Source organism: Trichoderma gamsii, assembly GCF_001481775.2.
Source record: "Trichoderma gamsii strain T6085 chromosome Unknown Scaffold_17.2, whole genome shotgun sequence".
Taxonomy (NCBI): domain Eukaryota; kingdom Fungi; phylum Ascomycota; class Sordariomycetes; order Hypocreales; family Hypocreaceae; genus Trichoderma; species Trichoderma gamsii.
In genome coordinates, this window is record NW_020171354.1 from 167,985 (window position 1) to 194,212 (window position 26,228).

At 50.4% G+C, this 26,228-nt stretch overlaps 12 protein-coding genes across 12 annotated transcripts; 7 read left to right on the forward strand and 5 right to left on the reverse strand.

The window, feature by feature from the left end:
• Window positions 1-697: 697 nt before the first annotated feature.
• On the forward strand, window positions 698-2,481 carry TGAM01_v205460 (aromatic-L-amino-acid decarboxylase; the record flags this gene model as incomplete). The annotated part of the gene is made up of 2 exons (XM_018802775.1): window positions 698-758; window positions 1,040-2,481. The coding sequence occupies 2 exons, from the start codon at window positions 698-700 to the stop codon at window positions 2,479-2,481; spliced, it is 1,503 nt and encodes a 500-aa protein (XP_018663892.1).
• Window positions 2,482-2,779: 298 nt separating this feature from the next.
• TGAM01_v205461 (hypothetical protein) lies at window positions 2,780-3,385 on the reverse strand (the record flags this gene model as incomplete). The annotated part of the gene is made up of 1 exon (XM_018802776.1): window positions 2,780-3,385. One exon carries the CDS (start codon window positions 3,383-3,385, stop codon window positions 2,780-2,782), a length of 606 nt encoding a protein of 201 aa, XP_018663893.1.
• A 761-nt stretch (window positions 3,386-4,146) lies between these two features.
• TGAM01_v205462 (lysophospholipase NTE1) lies at window positions 4,147-8,900 on the reverse strand (the record flags this gene model as incomplete). Its single annotated transcript, XM_018802777.1, has 3 exons — window positions 4,147-5,549; window positions 5,709-8,620; window positions 8,677-8,900. The coding sequence occupies 3 exons, from the start codon at window positions 8,898-8,900 to the stop codon at window positions 4,147-4,149; spliced, it is 4,539 nt and encodes a 1,512-aa protein (XP_018663894.1).
• Window positions 8,901-9,642: 742 nt separating this feature from the next.
• TGAM01_v205463 (GPN-loop GTPase) lies at window positions 9,643-10,860 on the forward strand (the record flags this gene model as incomplete). Its single annotated transcript, XM_018802778.1, has 3 exons — window positions 9,643-9,706; window positions 9,787-10,112; window positions 10,171-10,860. 3 exons carry the CDS (start codon window positions 9,643-9,645, stop codon window positions 10,858-10,860), a joined length of 1,080 nt encoding a protein of 359 aa, XP_018663895.1.
• A 20-nt stretch (window positions 10,861-10,880) lies between these two features.
• Window positions 10,881-11,528, reverse strand: TGAM01_v205464 (hypothetical protein; the record flags this gene model as incomplete). Its single annotated transcript, XM_024549647.1, has 2 exons — window positions 10,881-11,212; window positions 11,315-11,528. The coding sequence occupies 2 exons, from the start codon at window positions 11,526-11,528 to the stop codon at window positions 10,881-10,883; spliced, it is 546 nt and encodes a 181-aa protein (XP_024405596.1).
• Window positions 11,529-12,315: 787 nt separating this feature from the next.
• On the forward strand, window positions 12,316-14,492 carry TGAM01_v205465 (gephyrin; the record flags this gene model as incomplete). The annotated part of the gene is made up of 3 exons (XM_018802780.1): window positions 12,316-12,582; window positions 12,674-12,752; window positions 12,808-14,492. 3 exons carry the CDS (start codon window positions 12,316-12,318, stop codon window positions 14,490-14,492), a joined length of 2,031 nt encoding a protein of 676 aa, XP_018663897.1.
• A 405-nt stretch (window positions 14,493-14,897) lies between these two features.
• Window positions 14,898-15,790, reverse strand: TGAM01_v205466 (V-type H+-transporting ATPase 21kDa proteolipid subunit; the record flags this gene model as incomplete). The annotated part of the gene is made up of 4 exons (XM_018802781.1): window positions 14,898-15,012; window positions 15,111-15,419; window positions 15,533-15,659; window positions 15,733-15,790. 4 exons carry the CDS (start codon window positions 15,788-15,790, stop codon window positions 14,898-14,900), a joined length of 609 nt encoding a protein of 202 aa, XP_018663898.1.
• A 453-nt stretch (window positions 15,791-16,243) lies between these two features.
• TGAM01_v205467 (transcription initiation factor TFIIA small subunit) lies at window positions 16,244-16,644 on the forward strand (the record flags this gene model as incomplete). Its single annotated transcript, XM_018802782.1, has 2 exons — window positions 16,244-16,290; window positions 16,344-16,644. The coding sequence occupies 2 exons, from the start codon at window positions 16,244-16,246 to the stop codon at window positions 16,642-16,644; spliced, it is 348 nt and encodes a 115-aa protein (XP_018663899.1).
• An 854-nt stretch (window positions 16,645-17,498) lies between these two features.
• Window positions 17,499-18,479, forward strand: TGAM01_v205468 (hypothetical protein; the record flags this gene model as incomplete). Its single annotated transcript, XM_018802783.2, has 4 exons — window positions 17,499-17,701; window positions 17,851-17,947; window positions 18,010-18,045; window positions 18,141-18,479. 4 exons carry the CDS (start codon window positions 17,499-17,501, stop codon window positions 18,477-18,479), a joined length of 675 nt encoding a protein of 224 aa, XP_018663900.2.
• A 98-nt stretch (window positions 18,480-18,577) lies between these two features.
• TGAM01_v205469 (chloride channel, other eukaryote) lies at window positions 18,578-21,373 on the reverse strand (the record flags this gene model as incomplete). Its single annotated transcript, XM_024549648.1, has 5 exons — window positions 18,578-20,536; window positions 20,600-20,667; window positions 20,728-21,009; window positions 21,095-21,110; window positions 21,197-21,373. The coding sequence occupies 5 exons, from the start codon at window positions 21,371-21,373 to the stop codon at window positions 18,578-18,580; spliced, it is 2,502 nt and encodes an 833-aa protein (XP_024405597.1).
• A 731-nt stretch (window positions 21,374-22,104) lies between these two features.
• TGAM01_v205470 (protein transport protein SEC13) lies at window positions 22,105-23,325 on the forward strand (the record flags this gene model as incomplete). The annotated part of the gene is made up of 4 exons (XM_018802785.1): window positions 22,105-22,107; window positions 22,187-22,228; window positions 22,374-22,489; window positions 22,569-23,325. 4 exons carry the CDS (start codon window positions 22,105-22,107, stop codon window positions 23,323-23,325), a joined length of 918 nt encoding a protein of 305 aa, XP_018663902.1.
• A 741-nt stretch (window positions 23,326-24,066) lies between these two features.
• TGAM01_v205471 (tyrosine phosphatase) lies at window positions 24,067-26,007 on the forward strand (the record flags this gene model as incomplete). Its single annotated transcript, XM_018802786.1, has 4 exons — window positions 24,067-24,429; window positions 24,538-24,872; window positions 24,944-25,098; window positions 25,523-26,007. 4 exons carry the CDS (start codon window positions 24,067-24,069, stop codon window positions 26,005-26,007), a joined length of 1,338 nt encoding a protein of 445 aa, XP_018663903.1.
• Between the last annotated feature and the right edge of the window lie 221 nt (window positions 26,008-26,228).

Below are 26,228 nucleotides of genomic sequence, written 5' to 3' on the forward strand. Positions count from 1 at the left end.
GCATCATCGAGTGCACCAAGTTGTCAAAGATATGCCAAGCTTGCGGCCAACGCAGCCGACCCTTTCACATGTCAAGCAAAAGGCGGCATGTCATCAAAGGGCGTGATAAGGACGACATATTTGACATTGATCCCCTGCCGTCCGTGCGACCAGAGCAACTTTGCCATCTCTTCTACAACTCCAAAAGCTTACAGAGGTTGACAAACAAGTGGGGGGCATAACGGAATCGGAAGTTTTGAGGCAAACGATGAGAGTCTGACAACGGCGGTTCCACTCATTCCCCTGCAGAGCCCGAGCTTTATTACCCCGATGAAGAATGGCCAGATCCTCCCTGTGGGGGGGGAAATTGGCATCGAAGGCTCTCTGATTGATCTGGCGCTGAGAAGCACTTGAACCGGCGGCTTTCCTCCCACGCTCTAATTTTTCCTAATTGATTTGCCCCAAGGCTGCTTGGCTGTGATTCTGGAACCAGACAGGGCTAAAAATGGTTAGGATCTCGCAAGGGCTTCTCCACAGGGGCTTGGGACGCCGAGTTGGATTACTGCTTTTCTCCAATTGTGGCGGGGCTAAAAACCAAGGGTCCGGCGCATATATTTTAGGAGACGGATATCGCCTCAGTTGTGAGATTCAAACTCATCAAAGACGGTTCAAGGCAAGCCAGCGAGAGACTATCTGGCTGACGAGAGCAGAGACAGACATGGCGCACCCAATGGATTCAGAGCAGTTTAGAGAGGCGGCCAAGGCGGCAATTGATGACAGTAAGTTTCTTTGCTTTTGTGGCGTTTATGCTTTCCATGTATTCAATTTTTTTGGTCTTATGTTTATGGGGTTGCGTTCTCCGAGCCATCGACAGAGTCACAGTTCCGAAACTGGCATATACGCGCTTGCAAATGCTGTGAAAAGATGATTTGAGTTGTGTATCGTTCTTTCGCAAAGAATGAGAAGCAATATCTTCAAATCAACATATCATGGATGCAATGCGGAACATGAGAGGTGGTCAGGAGACATTGAGCTAACAAGATGTGAAAACTCTCTGCAGTCGCCAACTACTACGACAACATCTCTGACCACCGAGTTGTCGCTGATGTTGAGCCCGGCTATCTGAGGCCGCTCCTCCCCGCCTCGGCTCCTCTCGAGGGCGAATCATGGGACTCCATCCAGGCGGATATCCAGTCAAAAATCTTGCCCGGCATCACTCACTGGCAAGCTCCCGGCTTCATGGCCTTTTTCCCCTGTTCAAGCAGTTACCCTGCTGCCATTGCGGAAATGTACTCCAACACCTTCAATGGCGCCCATTTCAACTGGATCTGCTCCCCTGCAGTTACCGAGCTGGAGACGATTGTGATGGACTGGCTGGCTCAAGCTCTGGGACTTCCTGAATGTTTCCTTAGTGGTGGCCCAACCCACGGCGGTGGTGTCCTGCATGGAAGTGCCAGCGAGGCCATTCTCACCGTCATGGTTGCTGCGAGAGACAAGTATATAAACGAGGCCACGGCTCATCTGCCCGAAGGCGAGGAGAAGGAGGAGGAGACGTGGAGGCTTCGCAGTAAACTAGTTGCCCTGGGAAGCGAGGGCACTCACTCCAGCACCAAGAAGGCCGCGCAGGTTCTGGGCGTGCGATTCGCCACGGTGCCGATATCAGAAAAGGAGGGCTTCACCATGACGGGCAAGGCTCTGGCCACGAAGCTTGACGAGCTCAAGGCCAAAGGACTCGAGCCATTCTACCTGACCGCCACCCTGGGAACGACAGACGTCTGCGCCGTCGACGACTTCGAGGGCATCTCCCGCACACTGGCCCCGCGAGCCGGCAAGCCAGGCGAGATCTGGGTCCACGTCGACGCAGCCTACGCCGGCGCCGCGCTCCTCCTGGACGAAAACAAGCCCCTGGCCAAGCCCATCGCCAACTTCCACTCCTTCAACCTCAACCCGCACAAGTGGATGCTCACGACCTTTGACTGCTCCGCCGTCTGGGTCCGCCAGCGCGGCCACCTCATCAACGCCCTCAGCATCAAGCCGCACTACCTGCGCAACCAGTACAGCGACAACGAGCTCGTCACCGACTACCGCGACTGGCAGATCCCCCTCGGCCGCCGCTTCCGCTCGCTCAAGCTGTGGTTCGTCCTGCGCGCCTACGGCATCCGCGGCCTGCAAGCCCACATCCAGAGCGGCATCACGCTCGGCGAGTCCCTCGAGGCCAAGCTCGTCACCAGGCCAGACTTGTTCACCATTTTCACAAAGGCGCATTTCGGCCTCGTCACGTTCAGGGTGAGCGGGGATAGCGAAGACAAGATTAACAGCCGCTCGCAGAAGCTGTACGATGCAATTAATGCCAGTGGCCAGTTTTACCTGACGAGCACGGTGGTTAAGGAGCATTTTGCGATTAGAGTGTGTACGGGTGTGGCGACGGTGCGGGAGGAGACTATTCAGAAGTTGTTTGATCTGTTGGTTGAGACGACTGAGGGACAGTTGAAGCTGGAGTAGACCAGACGAAGAAAATATCAGATCAGGGTATATAAGAGCAAAATTATACATTCGTCTTTTTGATATATACGTGTATGCCTAGCTAGCTATGATTTCTTTTCAGATAGAAACAAAGGAAAAAAGAAAAAGAAAGGAGATGGATAGATAGATCAGTCTGATCTGCTTAGACAAACAAGTTCATTCATAGCGTATTTCATACAAATAGCATCATCATAAAGTCGTTACAATTCCCACATGATTCGTGTATCCATGATTCGTGTATCCATGATTCGTGTATCCATGATTTTCTCAAGACTTTTCAATCGAAATACTCCTTCTTCTGCCTCTTAATAAGCGACCTCTCGTGATTAAACAACATCGTCGCTCCAATCAGCCCCAACACCAGCCCCGGCGTCCAGTCAAAGCCGGCACAGTCCTTTTCTTTCTGCAATCTATGGAGCCGGGCCTCAGGATCAGCGTGTGAAGGACGAAATTCGCGCGGCAAGACGCGCTCGAGAAACCCCAAGCTGCTGCTACGGCCCTTTTTCTCAATGTGATCTCTGTCAGGATTTCGGTCGTGGGAACGGTCACGGCCACGGTCACGGTCATCGTCGCGACGGGAACCCCTCTTGCTAGAGTGACGGTCGCGAGAGTGTCTGTCGTCTCTGTCTCCGCGGCGGCGATCATTTAGGTCACGACGATAGCCGTTGTTATCGTAGCTGCTCTCAGAGTTGTCGTCATGGCTGTCGTCATAGCTGTGAGGGATGTAGCCACTCCTTCGCGTACTCCTTCGCGCATCGTAGCCGTCGCCACCGCTTCTGCTTCTTTTGCTGCTTCTGCCGCTTTGACTGTAGTTGCTTGCTCCATAGCCAGACCCGTGCTCGGGATACATGCTGCTGGGATAATCTCGTCTTGAAGAAGGCATTGTGTGTGTATGTGATAGATGAATTTGTTTTGTAGATAGTCACAAAATGTTATAACAAAAACTGATTCATTTTTGATTTGGCACAGATTCATGGAGTGAGGAAGAAAAGGATGCTAAGCTTTTAAAAAGCTTCCAGTGCATTGCCTTTTCAGCTTAGCAAAGATTTGCAGCCCTCTGCCTCCCCCTCTTCACTTGATCGTATGCGACCAGGCGTCATAAGGGGCCACAAAGCAGATCGAGAAGATGACAAGAGTCCACGGAGATATGATGCTACCCTGGCAACCTGCCTGGCCTGGCTTGCAGAAACAGACACAGACACACAAAAACTTGGATCTGCGCGAGCAAGTATCCGGGAAATGATGTCAGACGTGCCACGGCTCCGATTCCCACTGGCTGCAGCCAACTGGAGCATCAGCGGACCAAGCACTTTAATCCCTGCATATCGCGATCGGTGTCCACAAGAATTCAGGTAACGAGCCAGTAGGCAAGCAGGATCACTACAAGCTTCGTCACTTTCGTCATAGCACCGTTTGGGCATCGCTCATCGAAGAACCGGCGACGTGGTCATGGTAGAGGTGAATTCTATGTTCGCCGTTATGGCATGTTTCATGTTTCATGTTTCATTAAGAAAGCTTCTAGTCATTCAGAATCATTAGCCATCATCGCGCTATTGGCTTTTTTCTCTTCTAATGCCGCCGTCTAGCTTCCTAACAAGAGAAGAAAATTTTAATATGCTTGCTTCTTGTCTAACCGCTTTATGTCTAGATGCTGGCTCGTCGAGGCGCTGTAGTTCTCCGCAGAGCCTTCTTCGCCTCAGTCTCTTCCATCAAGGGCAACTTGTTCTCGTCTTTGAGCTGTTGGAAAAACTCTCGACCAAAGTTATAGCCCATCTTGTAAATCTCGTCAAACTTGCCAAAGTCTAGTGTTCCGTAGGCATCGACAGGCGGCCGCATGTAGATGCACCCTGGCATGGTCTTTGCTCGCTCTAAAGCATCTACACTCGAGACATATGCAAGCCTGCCTTGAATCTCTGCGAGCGTTGGTGGGTTGGGATGCGCTGAAAATGGGTTCCATCGATTGAAAAACGCCCACATACCGGACAATGAATCTCCATATGTCTGTGGTGTGTCATCGTCAAGCGCTCCAACATCAATCGCAAAGATCATGTCAACTCCCAAGTCTTTCATATGTGATACCGTCAAGTTGTCCACGTAGCCACCGTCCAACAGCATGCTGCCTTCGTCACACAGCGGTGGCAACAAGCCGGCTAGCGACATTGAAGCGCGAATGTATCGCCACGCATATCCACTGGTATGAAATTCTGCTCGGCTCTTACTGATGTTGGTGGTGTTGCAGTAGTATTCGAGCCAAAAGTCTTCGATCTGCGTATTTCCAAAAGTCTTGAAAATGCCTCGATTGAACTCATGCCCCGTTGTGTATGAAGCAGAAGGATATGTCAAATCTAGAGCAAAGCGCCAGAGACTGGCCATGCGACCAGCAAATTTCTTTGCAAACCCAAACATGGGGACAACGTCTGCATGGCGCGCATACAGGGCTCCGACAAATGATCCGATGGATGTGCCGCCGACGATATCAATGGGAATGCCAGCTTCTTCCATCGCCCTGATGATACCAATCTGACTGATACCTCGTGCACCACCACCGCCCAGAACGAGCCCAATGGATTTTCCGCAAAGTCGGCGGGCCAGGCGGTGAAAGTCTCCCTTGAATGGGGTGTCAGGCGAGTAATACTGGGTGTGGTGCACATTTCTTGATGTGTACTTTTGGATCTCAGCTTGCAAAACCTGAACTCTTTCTTTGAGAGCTTGTCCAAGCTTCTTCGACGGAGGGTGGACAGGCATGGCGTCCGTTCTGAATGCCATTTGGATGTGGTAATGACCACCGTTAATCCACATGCGATTCCTCAGCCACGACCGTGTAAGTCCAGGGCGCGAAAATCGTTCAGTGTGGAGCAGAACCAGAGTCTTTCGCGCTGTTGACTTCATTCCCAACATGAAGCGTTCGTACTCTCCAATTGCCGGCGAGCCTTCTGCCAGGCCAACTAGTAGAATGCTATCGGCTTGAGTAATGCAAGTTTGTGTCCATGGCGAGTTGACGCTAGTGTCTTTGACAATCATCCATGTTAGCTTGTGGTGCAATACAGCTTGATTGTAACAGTAAATGAGCGAATAAGTTATGCGATCAGGAAAAAATTAGAGTTAACATAGCCATCATCGACGATGTCTTCGGTGTAAAAAGTTTGTCATCATAAAGCAAGAGGATTTAAATCAACGCAGAAAACGAAAAGTAGATGGATGCTTACCTGCCACATACACCACCAACCCATACTTCTCTTCCAAGTCGGCGAGGTATTGTGATAGCTTGAGTTTGCCCATCTTATTGAACGCATGCTTGCCAAGATGATTCAGGATAGCAGACTGGTTCAACGAAGTTGCGCCATTCTGAGGTCCGACCTGGGAAAGCGCATTCATAAGGCGGTGCCCAAACTCGATAACAGGAACGCCCGAGGTAACTGGCAGAATAGCCACAGTCCGAAGATTTAACGTGGACTTTCGCTGGTTGTTCACGGCACCCGAGCCTGCTTCCTTTCCGATGTATTTGGTCGAATCATCCACCGCCGCCCTCATTCTGGAGGCAATGATTTTTGATATCTTGATGGTAATGTTGGGATGCTCTTGGGCGAGACTGTTGAAAAGGGTGCGAGGAAACTTGACAAGCTCCGTGTCCCGAATGGCATGCAAAGTTCCAGAGCGTGCAGTCTCAGTAAGAACCTCAAGCTCACCAATACTCTCACCTTGTCCAAATTCAGCTCGCGCCGATACTCCGCCATCCTGCCTATCTTCAACCAAGCGAAGACGACCATTAAGCACAATATATATAGCATCGCTCTCATCGCTGTCATGGAATATTACCTGGCCAGCGTTGACTTGAACCCATTCAAGAGCAAAATCAATGTGCAGAATTAGACGAGGCAAGATGTGGGTAAGCCTCTTGGCCATTGTCAAGAGAATAATAGGGTATTTGTCCACTATTCTTTCCAGGGAAGCTCGAGGAAGAAATCCAACATATACATCCGTCTTGGCTACTACATCAATAAACGACCTGTAAGAAGAGACGCTGCCAATGTAACCGGCTATGCCTCCAGGCTTGACAAGAGCAACGCTTCGGCGGCGAGTCTGGCCTCGAGATGAAGACAAGGGCGTATCGCCATTAGACCTCTTGGAAGAAGAGCTTTCAAACAAATGATCCGAATGAAGCGACTCTGAGCTGAAAGAGGCCAGACCCGATTTCTGGAAAATATTTTGAGGACCCTCAGTTATGGTGGTCCCAATGTCTAAAAACCCATCAACGACGTAGTATAGACCGGGACTCCGCTCTCCTTGCTCGATGAGCACCGATCCCTTGGGGAAAAAGACAATTTCGACTTCATCCATCATGTCATGAGCCAATGCATGCGCATTTGGCGCAATATGGCTGGCCAGTCCATTCGAAGCCAGAGATTCAGTTTCTCCATCCATAGATCCATCGTATGGCCCGATGAAGCCAAACGCGTTGTTCGTGAACATGGTCTTGGCACGTCGTTGATCCATGGAAATCAATCTCGGAGATCCTTCTATAGATATAGAGTCGACATCACGAGAAGAAGTCCCACCAGCGTCCAGGCCGAGGGATTTAAAAACGCATTCAAGAATTGATGCTCTGAACAGATTGTCTTCATCGACCGAATCACGATCCATTGAGATGCGAGCATGTCTTTCAGAATCAAACGGATTAAACGTCTTCTGAGTCAGCGGACTGAAGACGGCGCTTTCCTCTGCACCCATATGCGTTGGCGACCGTAGAGGATTTGCTGGGTTTGGGACTCTGTTCAGTGCCCGAGTGAGCTGTGCACCTGCCAGCAGATCTCCAGGGTTGTTAAAGCCGCGAACTGATCGTGGATCGCGCGCAGGAGCTGTACCATTGAGTGTAGATGACGCAGATCGGTTTTTGGCGATAGCCTGCATAACAATCTCTGTTCTTATAGCCGCACTCGACCTTCGACGCCTGGTAGCTGCGGAGTTGTGCAGCGCAATCCCCTTTGTCCCTTGGTCTTCACCGATACGCTCTCGCTCAACACTAAATTTCTCTTTTAGTCTATTGAGTGCATCTCCACGAAGTATATTAGGGAGCTGGCAAGTGGTGAATTTGACCATGTCCTTCTCGGTTTGCAACACTTCAGCAGTCAGGCCAAGATAGTTGAACGCCTGTGCAAGTGTCACCCTTTGGAATCGGGAGAGAATTACGTGAACGATATGCGCCGTCGCTTTGGGGTATATCTTGATCAGCCTCCTGAAGGCACTTGCAGGAATGATTGCAATAGTCGTATCAACCGTGGCTCTGGCTATAATGTCGGGATGTGCCGAGCTCGACATTAGCCTTTTGAGAGAGCCTGGCCGTTCTTTACTGGGCGGAAAAGTAACGGGAGGCTCTAACGATATGGGTGGGATCTTTGAGGCGCTTTCTCCACCTGGTAATAGACTGCCATCCTCGTATCTGACTCCTGGACGGTCCACGTTGGGATCAAGATGAGGAGTACTAGGCATCGACGTTGGGCCATGAGAACGCTGTCGGGCAGACTCTTTCAGAGGATTTGGTCTCCTGGGATGCCGACTACCACTCGCTCCAAGAGGAGACTCCTCGTCATGTGTTGTCAATCTCACATCCTCTGTGAACAAGGACATGATGGAAAAAAGGGATGACATCGGCGCTCCATTGCGAACCTCAGTCAAAAGCTGATACCTTTGCTGGCCTGGCAGAGTATCTTCATCGTCGGAAGAGTTCAAGAGGTCATCTTGAGACCCGCTCCTGGCAGGTGCTCGAGGGTTTCTTCCCGACTTCACAAAAATCTCAACTTGACCATCAACAACAATGCAGAAGCCTTTTTCCTCTTCCAGATTCATTGTTTCTCCGGCAATAAGCTTTCTAGTCTGCATGCTTCGAGTCAATTCATGAAACACGGATCGTTCGAGATAACCGAAGATCTTGATTGCGCTCAGGAATTCGTCAAGGTAGTTGGCTAGGCCGGACTTGATGCCGCCCTCGTGGGTATCGGGGAATAAGTCGATTTCAGGCTCCTTACGCTGAGGTTCGGGAGGCAACCTTGAGTACATGTTCAAGATGCGATACCTGACGACCCAGCTAGCCGCCGACACGATAGCGACGACAATGAGCATGCTAGTGAAGCTGTGAGTCTTGGGTGGCTCTGCAAAACCAAGGGATTGGCAGCATACAGCGTAGTAGCATTCATAGTCACTGTCCAACTCTCAGAGAAGAGACTGTACAGGACACTTGGAAAGGTAATGGTTACCGTCCGAATGATGAAGTACAGGACGGTAGAGGTGAAGTTGATCATGCTCAAGAGAAGCCACCCGATGAGCCCGAGCCAACCAGAAGAGGGCTGAGCAGCTTCGATAGCCGCAGGGCTCATGGTGAGCGAGCTTGAAGGCGACTCCATGGCGTGTGAGACGCTCTGGGAGAGGCTCCCAGCCAACCGAGCAGCATTTGACAAGTCAGATGCCATGGTTGGAGATGATGCTGCACGTTGTCGCCCAACATCATACAAAGCGACAGAACACTGCTCCTGAGAGGGAGGGTGCCGAAGCGGCAAAGCTTAGGAGGGGAAGCCGAGCTTTAAAAAAAAGACGTGAGAAAAAAAGAGGAAAAAAAGTAGAGCTTGTGATCAAATTTCAAGCATGTGGTTTTGACCTCCAAGCTTAGCTTTTCAGGCCGGTGTTCTGCCGGCGTGAGCACCCCCACCATCCCACCTTTTTTCGTCATAGGCTAGACAAACTCGAAGGATAAGCGATAATAGCAGAGCAATTGTGAGTAGATGGAGTCAAGATAGGGGATAGAACTTATATCAAGGTATACAAAGAAAGCCATATAGTCAGATATATCTTTAATGACTCAACATGGAGACAATTTTTCATGTTTAATTGTTCTAGGTGCTACTTTCTGCTCATCAACATCGAAGATCACATGACTCCAGTCAAGCTCATTAGCAAATTAAGCTTCTAGAAGCGCATCTACTCGTGGAAATACATAGAAGTGGTTTGCAGAGGGCAACAGAGCTAGAGAAAAGCACCGGCATTTCTTCTCCTCTCTACCAACCGGAGCTCTTTAACTCCTGACACAGAAGGCCCAGCCTCCAGACTGATCATGCCACATTGATCCTGTGTAGAGAAAATCTTGCCCAGATGCCCTTTGCGCAGCTTGTACTCGGGAGCCCCGGCGCGGGAAAGAGCACATATTGCGATGGCAGTACGTTTGAAAGCCCTGCGATTAAATTCCAAAGTAAAAATCTCCAGAGACGCTAATATAAAGCTTTTGAACCCTCTTAGTGCACCAGTTCATGGGCGCCATCGGGCGTGCGTGCTCCGTCGTGAATCTCGACCCTGCCAACGACCATACGAACTACCCTTGCGCTCTCGACATTCGCGATCTGGTCAAGCTGGAAGATATTATGCGCGAAGATCGCTTAGGGCCGAACGGTGGCATCTTGTATGCTCTTGAAGAGCTGGAGAACAACTACGAGTGGCTAGAGGAAGGGCTGAAAGAGCTTGGAGAAGACTATATCCTATTCGACTGCCCCGGGCAAGTTGAGCTCTACACGCACCACAACTCACTAAGAAACGTCTTCTATAAACTTGGCAAGATTGGATTTAGAGTCAGTTTACCTTGCGAATGGCAATAAGACTCGGGGTTCGCTAACTATGGCTGTATAGTTTGTCTGTGTCCATCTCTCCGATAGCTTCTGCCTCACTCAGCCTTCTCTATACGTATCCAACGTCCTCCTCTCGCTCAGAGCCATGATCCAGATGGACATGCCGCATGTCAATGTGCTTTCGAAAATTGACAAGATAGCATCATATGATGAACTCCCTTTCAATCTAGAATATTATACCGATGTCGACGACTTGACGCATCTTACTCCGTTCCTCGAAGCAGAATCTCCAGGCATGCGGAATGAAAAGTTTGGTCGACTGCACGAAGCGATAGCACACATGATTGAGAGCTATGGCCTGGTGAGATACGAGGTGCTGGCGGTTGAGAATAAAAAGAGCATGATGTATCTGCTCCGCGTGATTGATCGCGCAGGAGGCTATGTCTTTGGAGGCGCGGAGGGTGCCAATGATACGGTCTGGTCTGTCGCTATGAGAAATGAGACTTCCATGATGGACATTCAGGATATCCAGGAGCGATGGATCGACCACAAAGACGAGTATGATCGTCTTGAGCGAGAAGCCGAGGAAGAGGAGCAGAGGAGGGTACAAGAGGAGCACGGCATGGATGTCGACGAGCCCCAACCAGCTGCACCTCCCCCTCCGGCCGCATCTGAGGGCGAGATAGACCCAGACTTTGGCGATATGACCATACCAACGGACAGTGGAGTCCGGGTAATTAGAAAGAAATAATCATAATCCTTTGCCACCCATCAGCTGCCATCTTCCATATCCTCGTCGCTCACAACATTGTCCACATCTAGCACAGCGTCGTCTTTCGTGCCCAGTATATCCGTAGAGAGCGAAGATTGCGGGTGAGCGCTGGCTTCTGCCTTGACTGCCAGGATGAGTTTTCTCGCCCGGTTCACCGCCACCTCTTCGATTTTGCGAATGGTACCGCTTACACGAACGACACGAAAAATGCAGGGCCGCCCATCTTTGACTGGGACACGATCCATGAACGTCAATGCTGACCACAAGAGTTGGTAATGCGCCCTATTGCATCTCAGAATGAATGTCGAAGTCGCCAAGGACAGGTATTTGACTATTGCGTGCATGGGTTAGAGTTACATCCCCCAACTGCTCAGATATCACATGCGCCCCCCGGAGATGTCAGCCAGATGCTGACCCCAAACGACAAACTCACCCGAAAGATTGCCCTCGAGAGCGCCCGCGCCATAGTCGCCGTACAGCAACGACACCTCTGCCCTGATGGCTCTGACCAGCGCCTGCGGAGTCAGCTTCTCAACGGTCGGCTGGTGCTGGGCAACCAGGCCTGGCACGCGAGCCTTGGATATCTTGGCGGCATCGGGCGGATAGACGATGTTGACGAGGAGATAGCGCTCCTTGATGCGCACCATTGCAAGAGGACAGCCAGACAAAGCAACGTCTGACCAGTTCGGACGAGATGCCGCTCGATTAATGGGAAAAGATTCGGGCTGCGAGCAATTGCCGGATCCAGTCCAAGAGGGCGAGGATCAGCGGCTGGCAGTCGAGATATTCTCTCAAGGTTGCAGATTCCACAAGAGATTTGACGCCGAAAAATAGTCCATGGCGCCAATTCGGGTCTCGGGGTATTGATGGGGTGGAGATCCCGGCGCATGCAGCTGTTGGCCAGCGCGGCGAAGAAGCTTATCAGAGCGCTAAAATCGCGCTGCTGCAGCGGGCTTTAGGGGAGGCTTGGGGGACTGGTTAGGTGCTGCACCCGTAAAAACCTCCGCAATGCTACATGCCCGTTTCTGCATGACCTCACAGGCGTTTGTACGGCAGACAAGCTTCAACTTTGCGTACATATAAGAGTGTACCATACCGTATTCGCTCATCCAGAGGTTCGGACGCTACTATAGCTTTGTATTAGTTGGAAAATAAACGCCTCGGAACAGACTTTGTTCTAGATCCGGGCTGCTCCCAACATTGATGGCGCGCTGCCCAACTTGAACCTACGATCTACATGTAGCTAAGGATACGGAGCAGATCAGAACAGCTTTCAGCTACCTCTCATCGTGTCGTTGAACAAAGCCTTAGAGTGAGCAATCGAGGGTCAATTTTGAAATCGTCCAATTCCGATTGAATACGAAGTCTAAGAGGCACTCACAACACCTTTATCCAGCCGCCATCTCCATTGAATCTCCAGCTTCATCTGCCACCATGGACGGCCCATTCAATGCCGCAGTCCTCATCGTCTCAACCACGGCCGCCAAGGACCCATCAGCCGATGCCTCAGCAAGCGTCCTGCGAGAGGTGCTGCTGCAAGACGGAGGCGGCCGGTGGGACGTCGTCGATGAGCGCATCGTATCGGACAATGTCTTTGACATACAGAGAAACATTATGCTCTGGGCGGACGGCCCCAACGCTGTCAATCTCATTATCACAACCGGCGGCACCGGATTCTCAGTGGCAGATGTGACGCCAGAGGTGAGTGCACATGAAAGCAAACCGTCCACCATGAGATATATATATAGGCCTATGCTAATAAGAATCGTGCTTTCTTTGCCCCTCTGAATAGGCTGTCGCTCCTATGATACATAAATCCGCTCCGGGCTTGATCCACGCCATGCTTTCTGCATCCCTAGCAGTTACACCATGTAAGTTCATATGAGAGAGCTTTTTAGACGTTTTATGGCTAACGAACTATCAAAGTTGCCATGATGTCTCGCCCCACCGCAGGAGTGAGAAATAAGACTCTCATTGTCACCTTGCCTGGCTCACCCAAAGGTGCAAAAGAAAACCTTCAAGCCATCATCAAGACGCTCCCACATGCCTGTCTCCAAGCCGGCGGCGCAAATTCCAGAGCTCTGCATTCCGGTGGCGTCAAAAAGCTTGAAGCTGACGCTGGGATTGATCGCTCCCCAGCTCAGGCCTCAGCCTCAACACACCAACACCATCACGGACACTCCCATGGTCACAGCCACGGCCCTGGACACTCTCATGGCCATGGAAGCCTCCAGAGATTCACTACGCCAAGCTCAGCTAACCCATCCCACTTGTCCAATGATTTCAGCCAGGGTCCCACGCGCCGATATCGCGAGTCCCCTTATCCCATGCTATCCGTGAACGACGCTCTTGCCCTAGTATTGGAGCACTCGCCGGAACCCCACACGGAATTGGTCAAGGTCGATGAGCACATTGTGGGAATGGTGCTGGCTGACGACATCAAGGCCAAAGAGAACGTCCCCGCCTTCCGAGCCAGTATCGTAGATGGGTATGCCGTCGTTGTTCCCAAAGATGGCAGCGTAAAGGGCGCCTTCCCCGTCACTGGCGTGTCCCACGCCGCTCCAGGAGAGATACCGCCTTTGAAGGAGGGCGAAATTGCTAGGATAACGACAGGAGCTCCGCTGCCGCCGGGAGCCAACGCCGTCATCATGGTAGAAGACACCACCCTGAAGACCATGACTGAGGACGGCAAGGAAGAGAAAGAAGTCGAAATCCAAGCTGAAGGAGTCACGGATGGCGCCAATGTCCGTGAAATCGGAAGTGACATTGCACAAGGCAGCGTGATTCTCAAAAAGGGAGAACAGATATCCGCAGTCGGCGGAGAAATCGGTCTTCTCGCCGCCGTCGGCGTGGCAGAAGCCCAGGTATATAAGCGACCCGTCGTGGGAGTGCTCTCCACCGGCGACGAGATTGTCGACTACCACCGGCCGGGAGGGTTGAAACTAGGTGAGGTCCGTGATACTAATCGCATCACGCTTATCTCCGCCGCCAAAGAATGGGGATTCCCGGTCATCGACCTCGGGATCGCCAGCGATAAGCCCGGCTCTTTGGAGGAGACTCTGAGAGCTGGCCTCAGAGAAGCTGACGTGCTCATCACAACAGGAGGCGTCTCTATGGGAGAACTCGACCTCCTGAAACCAACTCTTGAGCGCTCTCTGGGCGGAACGATTCACTTTGGTCGTGTGGCCATGAAGCCTGGCAAACCAACTACTTTTGCCACCATCCCCGTCAAAGACAACGCAGGACAGCGCATCTCCAAGGCCGTCTTCTCCCTCCCCGGCAATCCCGCCTCCGCACTGGTCACATTCCACCTCTTCGTCCTCCCGTCTCTGCATAAGCAGTCTGGCGTCTCGCCCGTTGGCCTGCCCAAGGTGCCAGTAACGCTGGCACACGAATTTCATGTCGATGCCCGGCCAGAATTCCACCGTGTTGTCGTGACCATTGGTCAGGATGGTCTTTTGACGGCGAGCAGCACTGGGGGACAGCGCAGCTCCAAAGTAGGTAGCTTAAGGTCGGCCAATGCGCTGCTCTGTTTGCCCGGCGGAGGTGGGAAGCTGGAGAAGGGCTCAAAGGTTAATGCTTTGTTGATGAACTCTGTGCGTGGTGGATGAAGGATGATTCAGTAGCCAACTGTACATAGTAGTCTCCACAACTGATAGGACCCAATCAACGGGGAAGAGAAAAAGAGGGTGGAAATAGGGGGGAAATAATTAAGCTCTTTTGATCTTTGAACATTCATTGCTCTTAAAAGAAGATGCCTAGATTCGAGCATCCGCAGCTGTCTTTAGTGTACACGGGGTGCTAGTCATACAGCTTCAAATAACAAAAACAAAAATATGAACATCGTCTACAGCCCAGTCTTCCAAACGCCCAACCAAATATTATCGGCGCAATGCATGTATATCAAATTCCTGCTCTTTTGATTTGATCGTGAAGGAAATAGAGAGAGTTGCACAGAGAGAGATAGGCTGCGCTAGTGTTGAGGATTACTTGATCATTTCTCTCACTTGTATGACTTAGGTGGGCTTGGCGCCAAACGCAGGAGCCTTTTCTGACACCAAGAGGCCGACGATCAAACCGAAAAGTCCCAGGACAGAGCTGAAAATCTCAATAACCAGAATCTTGACGAACCTATAAGAACGGTCAGCATTAAAAATCAAGGAACATAGGGCTGTCTAGCAGACAAGCATGGGGAAATAAGATAAAGGGACAAAGGGGAGAAGCCATACAATGAGGCATCTGCCGCATCAGCAAGCGCAGCTCCACTGCCGTTGATGCCGACCGCAACACCACAGACGAGATTGCACGCGCCGACGGTCAAGCCAGCCCAGAACAAGGCAAAGCCGGTAAAGTACGAGTCGGGAGAATAGAGTTCAGCGCCGTGGACGGCCTCGACCTTGGAGGAGAAGACAATAGCCATGATGACGCCGTAGATGGCGACGACCTCGCAGAAGATGATGGAGATCAAGTTCTTTGTTCGGATTCGAGGAGCCTTGACGCCGGCGCCGAGGATGGAGGATCCGGTAATGAAGATACCCCTGTGTAGAAATGGCGATGTTAGTTGACTGTGCTTTTATATGCTATTGTCTCCTGCGGCATAGCTGCGTCATGCTGTTTTGAACCACCGCTATCCTTGGATCGATTTACTCACCATGCAGCACCAACGACAGAGAGGCCGATGCACAGCGAAATGCCCAGACTAGCCCATGCGTATGGCGATATCGATTCGAGAAAGGCTCCGACGTTGAAGGACTCGCCATTGCCGGTAAACAGCATGTCTGTGATGGTTCCCTGAGGTCAGCCTTGGCAGTTCAGTCGCAATCGTCTGCATGTCCGGATTTCAACACGTACAAAGTCCCACCACAACCAGGAACGACCAAATGCCGCCTAATCCATACGTATAACTCATGATTTCCGTGGGGCTGCTGCCGCTGCTGCTGTTGTTGAGTAGATGGCGAAAACGGGTTGCTGCCGTTTAGTTGCAAGCTTGGCTGAAGCTCTTCGGAGCACTGAGGCGCGACAGAGGCCGATGTCACATGACAGTGGCGCTGAGTCATCCAGTGCCAGCAGCTCCAGAGCCGTTGCTTCAGCGCCCCACAGCAGGCTGCGTTGGAGTCGGAGGCCACTTTAGAGCTCCAGGCGCTGCAGCCTACGGCATTAGTCACCTTGCGCTAGGCTGAACCGCCTTCAACACCGTCTGTCAACCGCTTGCTGGTCCGAACTTGGACCAAACATCATCCAACGCCGTTACGACTATCGGCTATCCTCGACTTCCATCCTGTCGCTTGAGCAACGCCGACTCTCCTTTACGCCCATCACAGACGGCTCGAGCATCAAATTCATTCATTACCTACCAATCACAATGGCGAGCGGCGCGCAGTCATTCTACGAGCTCTACCGTAGGAGCAGGTAATGGCCAATCTACTGCGGGGCCATGGCTTGTCACTAACTGACGTTCGCAGTATCGGGCTCGCCCTGACTGACACGCTGGATGACCTGATCAGCGAGGAGCGCATTCACCCGCAGTTGGCGATGAAGATCTTGAGCAACTTTGACCAGGCTATTACCGAGGCGCTTCAAAAGAACGTCAAGAGCCGGCTTCAGTTCAAGGGAAGCCTGGATACATATCGATTCTGCGACGAAGTGTGGACTTTCCTGATCAAGAACGTGACATTCAAGATGGACAATGGCAACGTCTCTGTTCAAGCCGACAAGGTCAAGATTGTTAGCTGCAATGCCAAGAGACCTGGCGAGGGACAGTAAAGCGCGAATCGCAAAGGAAGAGATGATATGAAAATACCAAAGAGAGGAGGGCGAGAGGGGCTCTGTTAATCACGCACGGATGGCGACAGGACCGCCAGAAATGTGCGAAATGGCGTTTTAAGGGTTTCGCTTGGGATACACGGACAATGGGAGATTGCTTGGTTTTATATATAACAATTTGCAACTACTGGGACATTTAGTTGTTTTAACGAATCGTATTATGAATTAGACAATACAGATAATTATTTGCTTCAAAGATGACTGTGTTGAAACTTGATATGTTAAGTCCCTGGCTCTCGGCATTTGCCTACAGCCCCTGTGAGCACAAGAGTGGGCATATTCTATGGTGTCGCAGCAGAGCCGCGCCACTGTGGCGGTGACTCAGTCAGAAGCGGCCAGAATAAACGGCATATGATAGACGAGGCACTCTTTTCAGACATCTACAGCATCACAGCAGAAATGCACTTAAATTAGAAAGAAATAACTTCACATAGGCAAAGGCATGTATGCATTGATTGTCCTATGTTGCAATGAATGGAGATAGTAATACGTAGGTACTAGGTACATGTAGTTGGGACATATCCCGCGCCTATAATACAGCATCAGTCTCGCTTATTTTGTCCACTGCTCGCCTATGACAACGCCGAAGCAAGCTCCATTCACTAAAACACCCCAGTTCCACTGTCCTGTCCGGCCCTAAACAATCAATGTCAATGCCTCAGCTGTCACTGTCGGCTCAGCGATAGATGCGTCTTTGAGAATTGCCATATTCCAATTCCTCGCTCACACGCCTCAGAAATCTATTTCGAACACAAAACATAAGCGAAAATCCACCACCGCCCCCACATCTTCGCATGGACGCACGCAAACGGCGGACCAAACCGCCGACCTCTCCGGCACCCCAGCACCATCACGAGTCCTCCCGCGCCGACAAGAGCGCTTCTCCCACTGCTGGCAAAATGGACGTTGAAGAGCCTCTCTCATGGCGCAAGCATTGGATGTTTTTCGCCGTGGCGAGCGGTGCTTGTGCGGCGTTTAACGGCGTGTTTGCAAAGCTGTATGTGATTCCATTCGTTATTCAGGCTGTCGTCTCCTCGGATGACTGCCTACATGTACATATATATGTTCAATTTCGCTTCGCCATGAATATCTACCAGAGCAATGAATATTGCTTTTTGTATTATACTGATATGAATGCTACTTTAGAACCACCACGCAACTCACCACAAGCCTGTCAAACGGCATCGCCCATGGACTTGGAATCGCAGCTCACGAGAAGATTGTCGAAGTCGTTGTCCGCGCTGTAAGTCATCTCAAAAATCAACAACTTCAAAATACGCCACGCACTAACTTGCCATCATCTAGATCTTCTTCATTCTCAACCTCGTCTTCAATGGCATTGTAAGTTTCTTTTACTCCATCTCATCTCTCGCGTCTCGTAATATCGTACATCTCATTACATTCATGACACTCACGTATATCTAACAAAACATCAGATGTGGTCCCTCTTCACCACCGCCCTCAAACGCGGCAAGTCTGCTACTCAAGTCTCCATCATGAACACCTCCACCAACTTCCTCGTCACCGCCTTCACCGGCCTGCTCATCTTCTCCGAGTCTCTTCCACCCATGTGGTGGGCCGGCGCTTCACTGCTTGTAGCTGGGAGCGTCATTGCTGGCCGAAAGGACGAGGATGAGGGTACCAAAGATGCTGCAGTCGGCGATTCTTCTGGACCGGTACCTGCAGGTAGTAGTCTTGAGTTAGAAGGAGATGTTGTTGCTGGAGAAAGATATCGGGATGAAGACGTCCCCGACTTGGGAGAGCTACGTAGTTAAACCGCATGAACCGCTGTTTAAGTCGATGGTGATAGCATAGCATTCTTACATCGCTGTATATACAAAATTGAAAAAAACGCTCTCATTTATAATTCCATCTATCTTCTTTCCAACTCAACGCCCTCATCAACGCCCTCCTCATCCCCGTCCAGGATATTCCCTCTCCTCCCACGCGCCCGTTCATCATCAAATTGCCCACTAAGCCTTACATGACCCCGTGAAACAGTCGACACCGAATTAGAAACCCAGAATCCCACTCTGCGAAGCGCGCTCCATAAATGCTCCTGTCCTTCTACGACGTGTTGGTCATCCTTTGGATTCTCCGCCGCTTCTACTTTGAACTGGTATTTTAAACAATCTTTCACGGTAACTAGGCCAGAAAGCTTTCCATGATATTCAATCAGAATGACACGAGGTCCAATCTTTTGGAATAATTCCATGACAGTCTCCAGAGGCAAGCGAGGATGTGCCGTTACGGGCGTGGCGTCAATGTACCGGCTAAAGTCAAGAGGCGATGAGGCCGCAGTGTCTGAGCGGAAAGCGGGCGTAACGGGAGTGATCGCAGGCGCCTGAGTCGGATGCGGAGAGAAAAAGCATTTTGCATCTTGAGAAACAGGCCGTTCACGCTTTGCGCGATCGATGGCATAGCGCAGCTCGGTCCTACCAATGTAGCCAACCAGCGTCTTGGAAGTGCTATCCAAAACGATGGGGAATCCCTGATATTTGTCCTCGGCCAGCAGCTCCTCGACGTCAGCAACTGTTAGTCCATTAACAGAAAGTGACACGACTGAGCTTCGCATGACCTGGGAGACGGGAACGCCATAATTGTGATCCTCCTTGCTATCAATAAATGGAAATCCATTGAACCAAATCATGCGATCGGCAATACCGCCCTTGCCAAACATCTCGCTGACAAGCTTGGTGACGCCAACAACAATCATTGTTGGGAGGATATATGTGAGTGCTCCAGTAAGCTCAAACATGATGACGACGACAGTCAGAGTGAGATGCATAATGCCGCTCAATGCCGCCGCTGCGCCGAGGAAAGCATACGTGCCCGGTGTGATGCATGGTTCGTCTGGCTTGCAAGCAGAAAAAAAGACGCTGGTTGGGTTTGCTTCATAAATGGCTTGGACAATAATGCCAACGGTACGTCCAAAGGAGGCACCAATGGCCATGGAAGGAACAAAGATTCCTGCGGGCACCTTGCAACCGTACGAGATAATGACCAGGAACACTCTCAGTACCGTTGCAAGGATCAGTGACACGAGATTCCATGCTCTCTTATCCTTGTCGCAGAGCCCGTGGTAGTTTTCGGCTCCTTCGCACTCGAGAAAAAGAATCTCCATGCTCTCTGTCATGTCGATCTTGAGAAAAGCGTTCGGATAGGCAATGATGGCAGTTCCCGCCGCGAGGAGTGTCGCCTCTAGGATGGCATATTTCGTCAAGTACTTTTTGCGGAAAGCCTGCGCTCGCAGATTCCACTTAATCACAAAGGCACCATACAGCCCGCCAAAAATTCCTATTATGATGTAAAAGACGACCTCGAAAAAATGCCAGTCTCGGTCATATTTGACTTGGAACATGACCAGCTGGCCCGTTCGAAAAGGGTTCATGGCAGATAGCACCGCCGTGGCGACCAAGGCACAAAAGTAACTCCGCCACATCGTCTTGAGCGGAAAATAACTCGACATCTCTTCGAGTGAGAAAAGCACTCCGCCAATAGGGCTGCCAAAGGCGACAGCGACACCAGCGGCGGCACAGGCGCTGAGAATCTCGCGAGTCTTGGACGCATTACTCCTGTATTTGTTAAACAGCCTTGAAATAACATTTCCGGTGCAGACGGCGTAGTGAACACTGGGTCCTTCCTTTCCAACCGAAAGGCCGGAGGCGATGGCCAGTGGCAGGCATATGGACTTGATCAACAGGGTCCAAAATCCAAGAAACCCCTTCATCACAAAGCCAGCAATGATACATTTGATCTCCGATATGCCAGATCCAGCTGCATATGGAGCATACGACTTGACCAGCGTTGCAGACACCCAAGCAAAAGTTGTCTAGCAGCGAGTTAGGATGCCTTGTTCAGTAGAGCTACGGCCCAGAATCAGCATATTACTTACCGCAAAGATGAAGTAGATAAAGTAGTTAAGAGGACCAAAGCCTGTCCATCGATGCCACGCTTCACAGCCTATGAGAATAGTCAGTTTGTATTCCAGCATCAATAGGTATGCAAAAGAGAAATGATTACCGTTATCCTCTCCCCAACAACAAAATTTCTCGTTGAGATAAAACCCCGTCGTGCAATGGCCAGTCTTGATATCTGATAGCCATTCCGTCACAATATTCAGAAACGCCGCGTTGAGCCCAATGGCGGCTCCAATGATAGTTACAACGATCCATCCCTGCGCGGCATCGTAGGATTCCCAGAGGCGATATCTCCAGCCGGGTTGTCCGAGCCTGTATACTCCTGCTGTGCGAGTCCTGCGAGCACTTCGCCGTGCTTGTTCCCTCGCAGCATCTTGTACCCAATCTGTCGAAGCCCTAGAATCAGTCTCGTTTGGTTTTTACGGATATGGTGGGTTGGATGTAGAATCCAAGACCGCATTCGCTCTCACCTATAGTTGTAAAGTCCTGGATACCACAACAGTCAGCGCTGAAGTCTAAAGAGTGCCACGCATAGATGTACATGTCCCCATCGCATGCGCTGTCTTGCTCACCTCATATCTCTTGATTTCGGCAATCTCCTCTTCAATCTGACCCTCTCTTGGTGCGTTCCTAGCAGAGGCTTCGCCCTGTTCTGCATTGGACACGGCAAAGGACAGTCGAGAGCTGATGGACGGTCGTCGCGAGAGCGCCGGGCTGGGAGCGCCGAAGGCTGCTGTGTGTGAATTCATGGCTCCGGGCCGCAGATCATGGCGATCGGTTGGCCAGTAGCGCAATCGCTAGTGCCTTGCGGTGTGATTCGATGCGATATGGTGCGACTGCGACTGCGGCGGCGTCTATCTGGCTATTTCTTTGGTTTTGGTGTCAGAGGCTGTGTTGTCGCAACGAGCGAGGGATGTCGTAGCAATACTGGCTGAGACGAGCAGCGTACCTTGCTGTAAGTGGTAGCACTACAGGCACCCACTAAATGCAAAGCCCCTGCTGTAGCAGCAGCTCCTCTAGCATGCTTGGCTGGCGACTAGCAGAAGGCTGTGGGCATTGACATAACAAAGCCATTGCATGAACGATATTTCATGTTTGATAATCGACGAAGGCTTCAGGGTTTGAGGTTCTTCTTTGTACGAATTATATAAAAGAATTCGAACTCTTCCTTTTTCTTTTTATTTATCTTAGTATAAAGGCCTGGTATGCAGCAATCCAGAGGTTGTTCTACCAAGTACCTGTCTCAAATCACGTGCATAATTGGAAGCTCCCCACCAGCCCGCTTGTCCCTGGTCAACTTGGCCATCGAATCGCGGTGGCGCTACGTATTGGATCGTTCGTAGCTTTGCTGGCAGGAGACCAGCACAGGCCAGATTCGCCATATCGCATTGCTTCGCTTTCTGCCACCTACAACGCCATATCTCCCCGTTTCTCACTCGCACACTCCTTGTTTCGGTCTATTAGCGATTATACCCTCAAGATGGTAAGCTGCGCAGCTCTCTGCGGCATCTACAGCCTCCTGGCGCAATCCCCGCCGTAACTAACAAACCGACTCTATCCAGGCGGCCCAGGTCATCTCCAACTCCGGTCACGATGATATGATTGTATGTTCGACCTTCCAAGTATCCGCTCAATACCGCTACACCTAAAACCTGGCACCTGCTATACTCTTCTACAAACTTCAACTTCGAGCAATAGAAAAATCGAGATCGCGTCTTGGCAACTAAAACTAACAATGGCCCAATCTAGCACGATGCCGTTCTCGATTACTACGGACGAAAGCTGGCGACATGCTCGAGTGACCGAACGATTAAGATTTTCGAGATCGAAGGCGAGACGCAACGTCTGGTAGAGACTTTGAAAGGGTGAGAGACGCCACTTCAACTCATACTCGCCAACATCGCCCGATTCAAGAACACAAGTATTGACATCCACATCCTATAGTCACGAAGGTGCTGTATGGTGCGTTGCCTGGGCGCATCCCAAGTACGGCAACATCTTGGCATCGGCTGGCTACGACGGCAAGGTTTTCATCTGGAAGGAACAGGGTGCCCAGAACAGCCAATGGCAGCGAATCTACGACTTCCCCCTCCACAAGGCCTCGGTCAACATTGTCTCCTGGTCTCCTCATGAGGCGGGCTGCCTTCTCGCCTGTGCATCTTCCGACGGCAACGTCAGCGTGCTCGAGTTCAAAGACAACAGCGTCGACCATGTCACATTCCCTGCCCACGGCCTCGGTGTCAACTCCGTTTCTTGGGCCCCTGCTACTACACCTGGCAGCATCGTCAGCAGTGCTCCGGGCCCTGGAGCCACTGGCAACCGACGGTTCGTCACGGGCGGCTCCGATAACCTGATCAAGATCTGGACATTCGATCCCGCTGCGCAGTCATACAAGCAAGAAGGCGAAGCCCTGACGGGCCACTCCGACTGGGTGCGCGATGTTGCCTGGTCTCCCACTGTCCTGCAAAAGTCGTACATTGCATCAGCCTCCCAAGATAAGACGGTTCGCATCTGGACCTCAGACCATTCCAGCGGTGGTCAGTGGGCAAGCAAGGTGCTCAACTTTGAAGCCCCCGTTTGGCGTGTGAGCTGGTCCCTGAGCGGCAACGTCCTGGCGGTTAGCTGCGCCGACAACAAGGTATCTCTCTGGCAAGAGAACCTGCGTGGCGAGTGGGAATGTGTCAAGTCAATTGAGGAGTAAACTAGAGAAAGGCGGATAAAGGCAAAGAAATACATATCTTGGTGTTATGATTAGGCGTTTTGTTAGTGAGCAGGGCATTGAGGGCAGGGACGCGAAAAGATGAAACAATATGGATAGGATAAATCGAGTTACCTACAAACCAAGCTTCATGCAGTAGGGAGAAGCAAGACCACAAATGTGATGCCTATCCCCCAAGGGCTAAGTGGTCAAAGGATATAGCCATTGTAACGACATACATTTTTTTCTTTTTTTTGAACAATCTTTAAATAGATGGTTGAGCTTCACTTTTCCTTTGATCCAAACTAAGATGGGCTCAAAACTGGTAAACAATCTTTTAACTGTTTGTTCCTTTCAACTGATGTTTGTTCCACTCATCACCAGCATTGTCCCTTTTTGTTTCCTTGTAAGCAAAGCTTTGTTAGAAGGTTCATAAACAGAAAGACATCGCTGTCCATGTATTCAAAGCCCGCAACAACAGGTATAGTAAACAAGATTTACACAAATGGAAATGATCAAATTATCTTGAGACGTCAAGAATGAACACTATCTCAAAGACATCACGTCTCCGAAAATGGCTGTTGTCAAAAACTATTAAAGAACGAGTCAATTGCAGTACTCATTTATCCCCAAACAGACTCCTTTAATCAGCTTCGTCTAATCCTCATCATTCTTACTTCCAAACACGCCTCCTAAATCTCAAAACCACTTCACGTACACACATCGTCCTCTCCTGTGGCCAAAATGAACGTCGCCGAGCCCTACATCTGCATCCCGGGAGTGCCCAACTTCCGTGACATCGGCGGCTACCCCATCACCTCGGACAAGAACAAGCAAGTCCGGCGAAACGTCGTCTTCCGCTCCGCTCTTCCGCGCCACATTCTGGACGACGGATCAGAGAGAGCAAAGAATAAGCTGCAGACGCTCGGTATCAATCAAGTGTTTGATTTGCGCTCAGAAAACGAATTCCTCGAGGTGCGAGCTTATGATTGGAGAAAATGGCTCTGGTCGGAAATGCATCGAGTATCGGCGCCCGTATTCCGGCCTGAAGAATATAATGCTGATCTTTTGGCTGATCAATATATGGAGAGTGGCTGTGGTCCTGAGGTATGTCCGATATTGAACTCTTTGTCAATGATATGGCAGTGGAAGTGTGGCTCTTCATACTCCCCAGCATATTGCTACACCAAAAACATACTGATTACTTGATTCTAGGGATTCGCTCAAACATTTACCAAAATTCTTGAGTCAGCAAGCCATCCCGAGAACAAAGCTCGGCCATTTGCACAGATTCTCGAGCTTCTGTCTCAGCCGCCCACGCAGCCCATGCTTATACACTGCGATCTGGGCATGGACAGAACAGCAGTAATCTGCGCCTTGGTCTTATCGCTCTGCGGCGTCAGCGATGAGGATGTGGCCAAGGATTATCATCAATCGGAGATGGAACTTGCTGCCCATCTAGAGAAGCTTGCCGCGGAGTTCAGGTCACACTCCGTGTTTAAATACGTCAGAGGCACTGCGGACGATGCAAAGACTTTGTTTTCATTACGGTGAGTAACTCTCTTGAATTCATTACAATGTCAATACCAATCGAGTCTCTGGCTTACTTTTTTTGTTCAAGGGAGGATAACATGCTACGCTTTCTAGAGTCTCTCAGAAAGAAGCATGGCTCGATTGCACAATGTATCAAGGATCACAAGTTGCTCGACGATGAGGGCATATCGAGACTGAAGAATAACATGATTGTCGATGCCGCCACTAATCAATCTACTGCTAGTAAGTCGAGACACCTGAGCTTCTCTCGTATTTAATGATGATGGATTTTGCTAATGTTGGACTGTTTGTGTAAAGGGGTATGGGATAAGAAATAAAGATAGCAGTCGAAGTATTACAGTGTAAAGGCAGCTTCTTGGTTTAACATATGTAGCTGTTGGTTTGATCACACCATGGACTTAAATGTATTAGCCTTATCACCTAGTAGGACAGACTGCTGCCTACGCCTGACACATGACGTGAAAAAGTATAGAGACAACGTTACTTTGGTCATGAAATATTACCCTTCATAGAATCTTCATCTAACATACACCTTATCATTTGCTTTTCGAAGTCTAAGATCGCTAAATAAATATATAGCGTTTCAGTTTTACTCAGCCTAGAAAGCCACTCATGGCTACCTCTCAACATCTCTTAAATCACAAAGTCATCGGCACCAGACAGCCAGATAAAACCTACACCGATCGCAAATCCACTCGTATCGTGGCTCTCAGATCTTCAGGAGAAGTTGCCATAATTCACGTCAAAGTAGGAGACTACTACAAACTGCCAGGCGGCGGTATCGAGGCGAACGAGAGCCACTCCGACGCTGCTCTGCGCGAGGTCAAAGAAGAAACTGGAGCAGTGGTAGCTTTGCACGGCGATTATTTTGCTACGACGGAAGAGTTTCGCTTCCATCTTCATCAGATGTCTTATTGTTATTTGGCCGATGTGCTCGATGACGCTGGGGAGCCGTGTTTGACGGACGAGGAGCTTGCTGATGGGTTTACTTGTCATTGGATGGATACATACAAGGCCATGGAGATGATGGTTGCAGCGGCACCAACCACAGAATTTGGCTGTTTCATCAAAGAGCGGGATACGTATGTCCTCGCCGTGGCTGCTAAGATCATTGAAGCAAGACAGGGCTAAAAATCTAGAACACGGAGCAGACACTTTCAGACACCTTCAGACACTTGCTTTACACTTCAAAGATCAAGAAACTTTGTAGCGGCCAGCTTATATATACATTCACAATTACAGTATGAATGAACCTATATTTTTTTATAATGAATCTAAATAGCGCTTGAATGTTCCCAGTCTCTCATAAAACTCCTGCTATTTCCATAAATGGGCAGTCCCAATGTCCACAA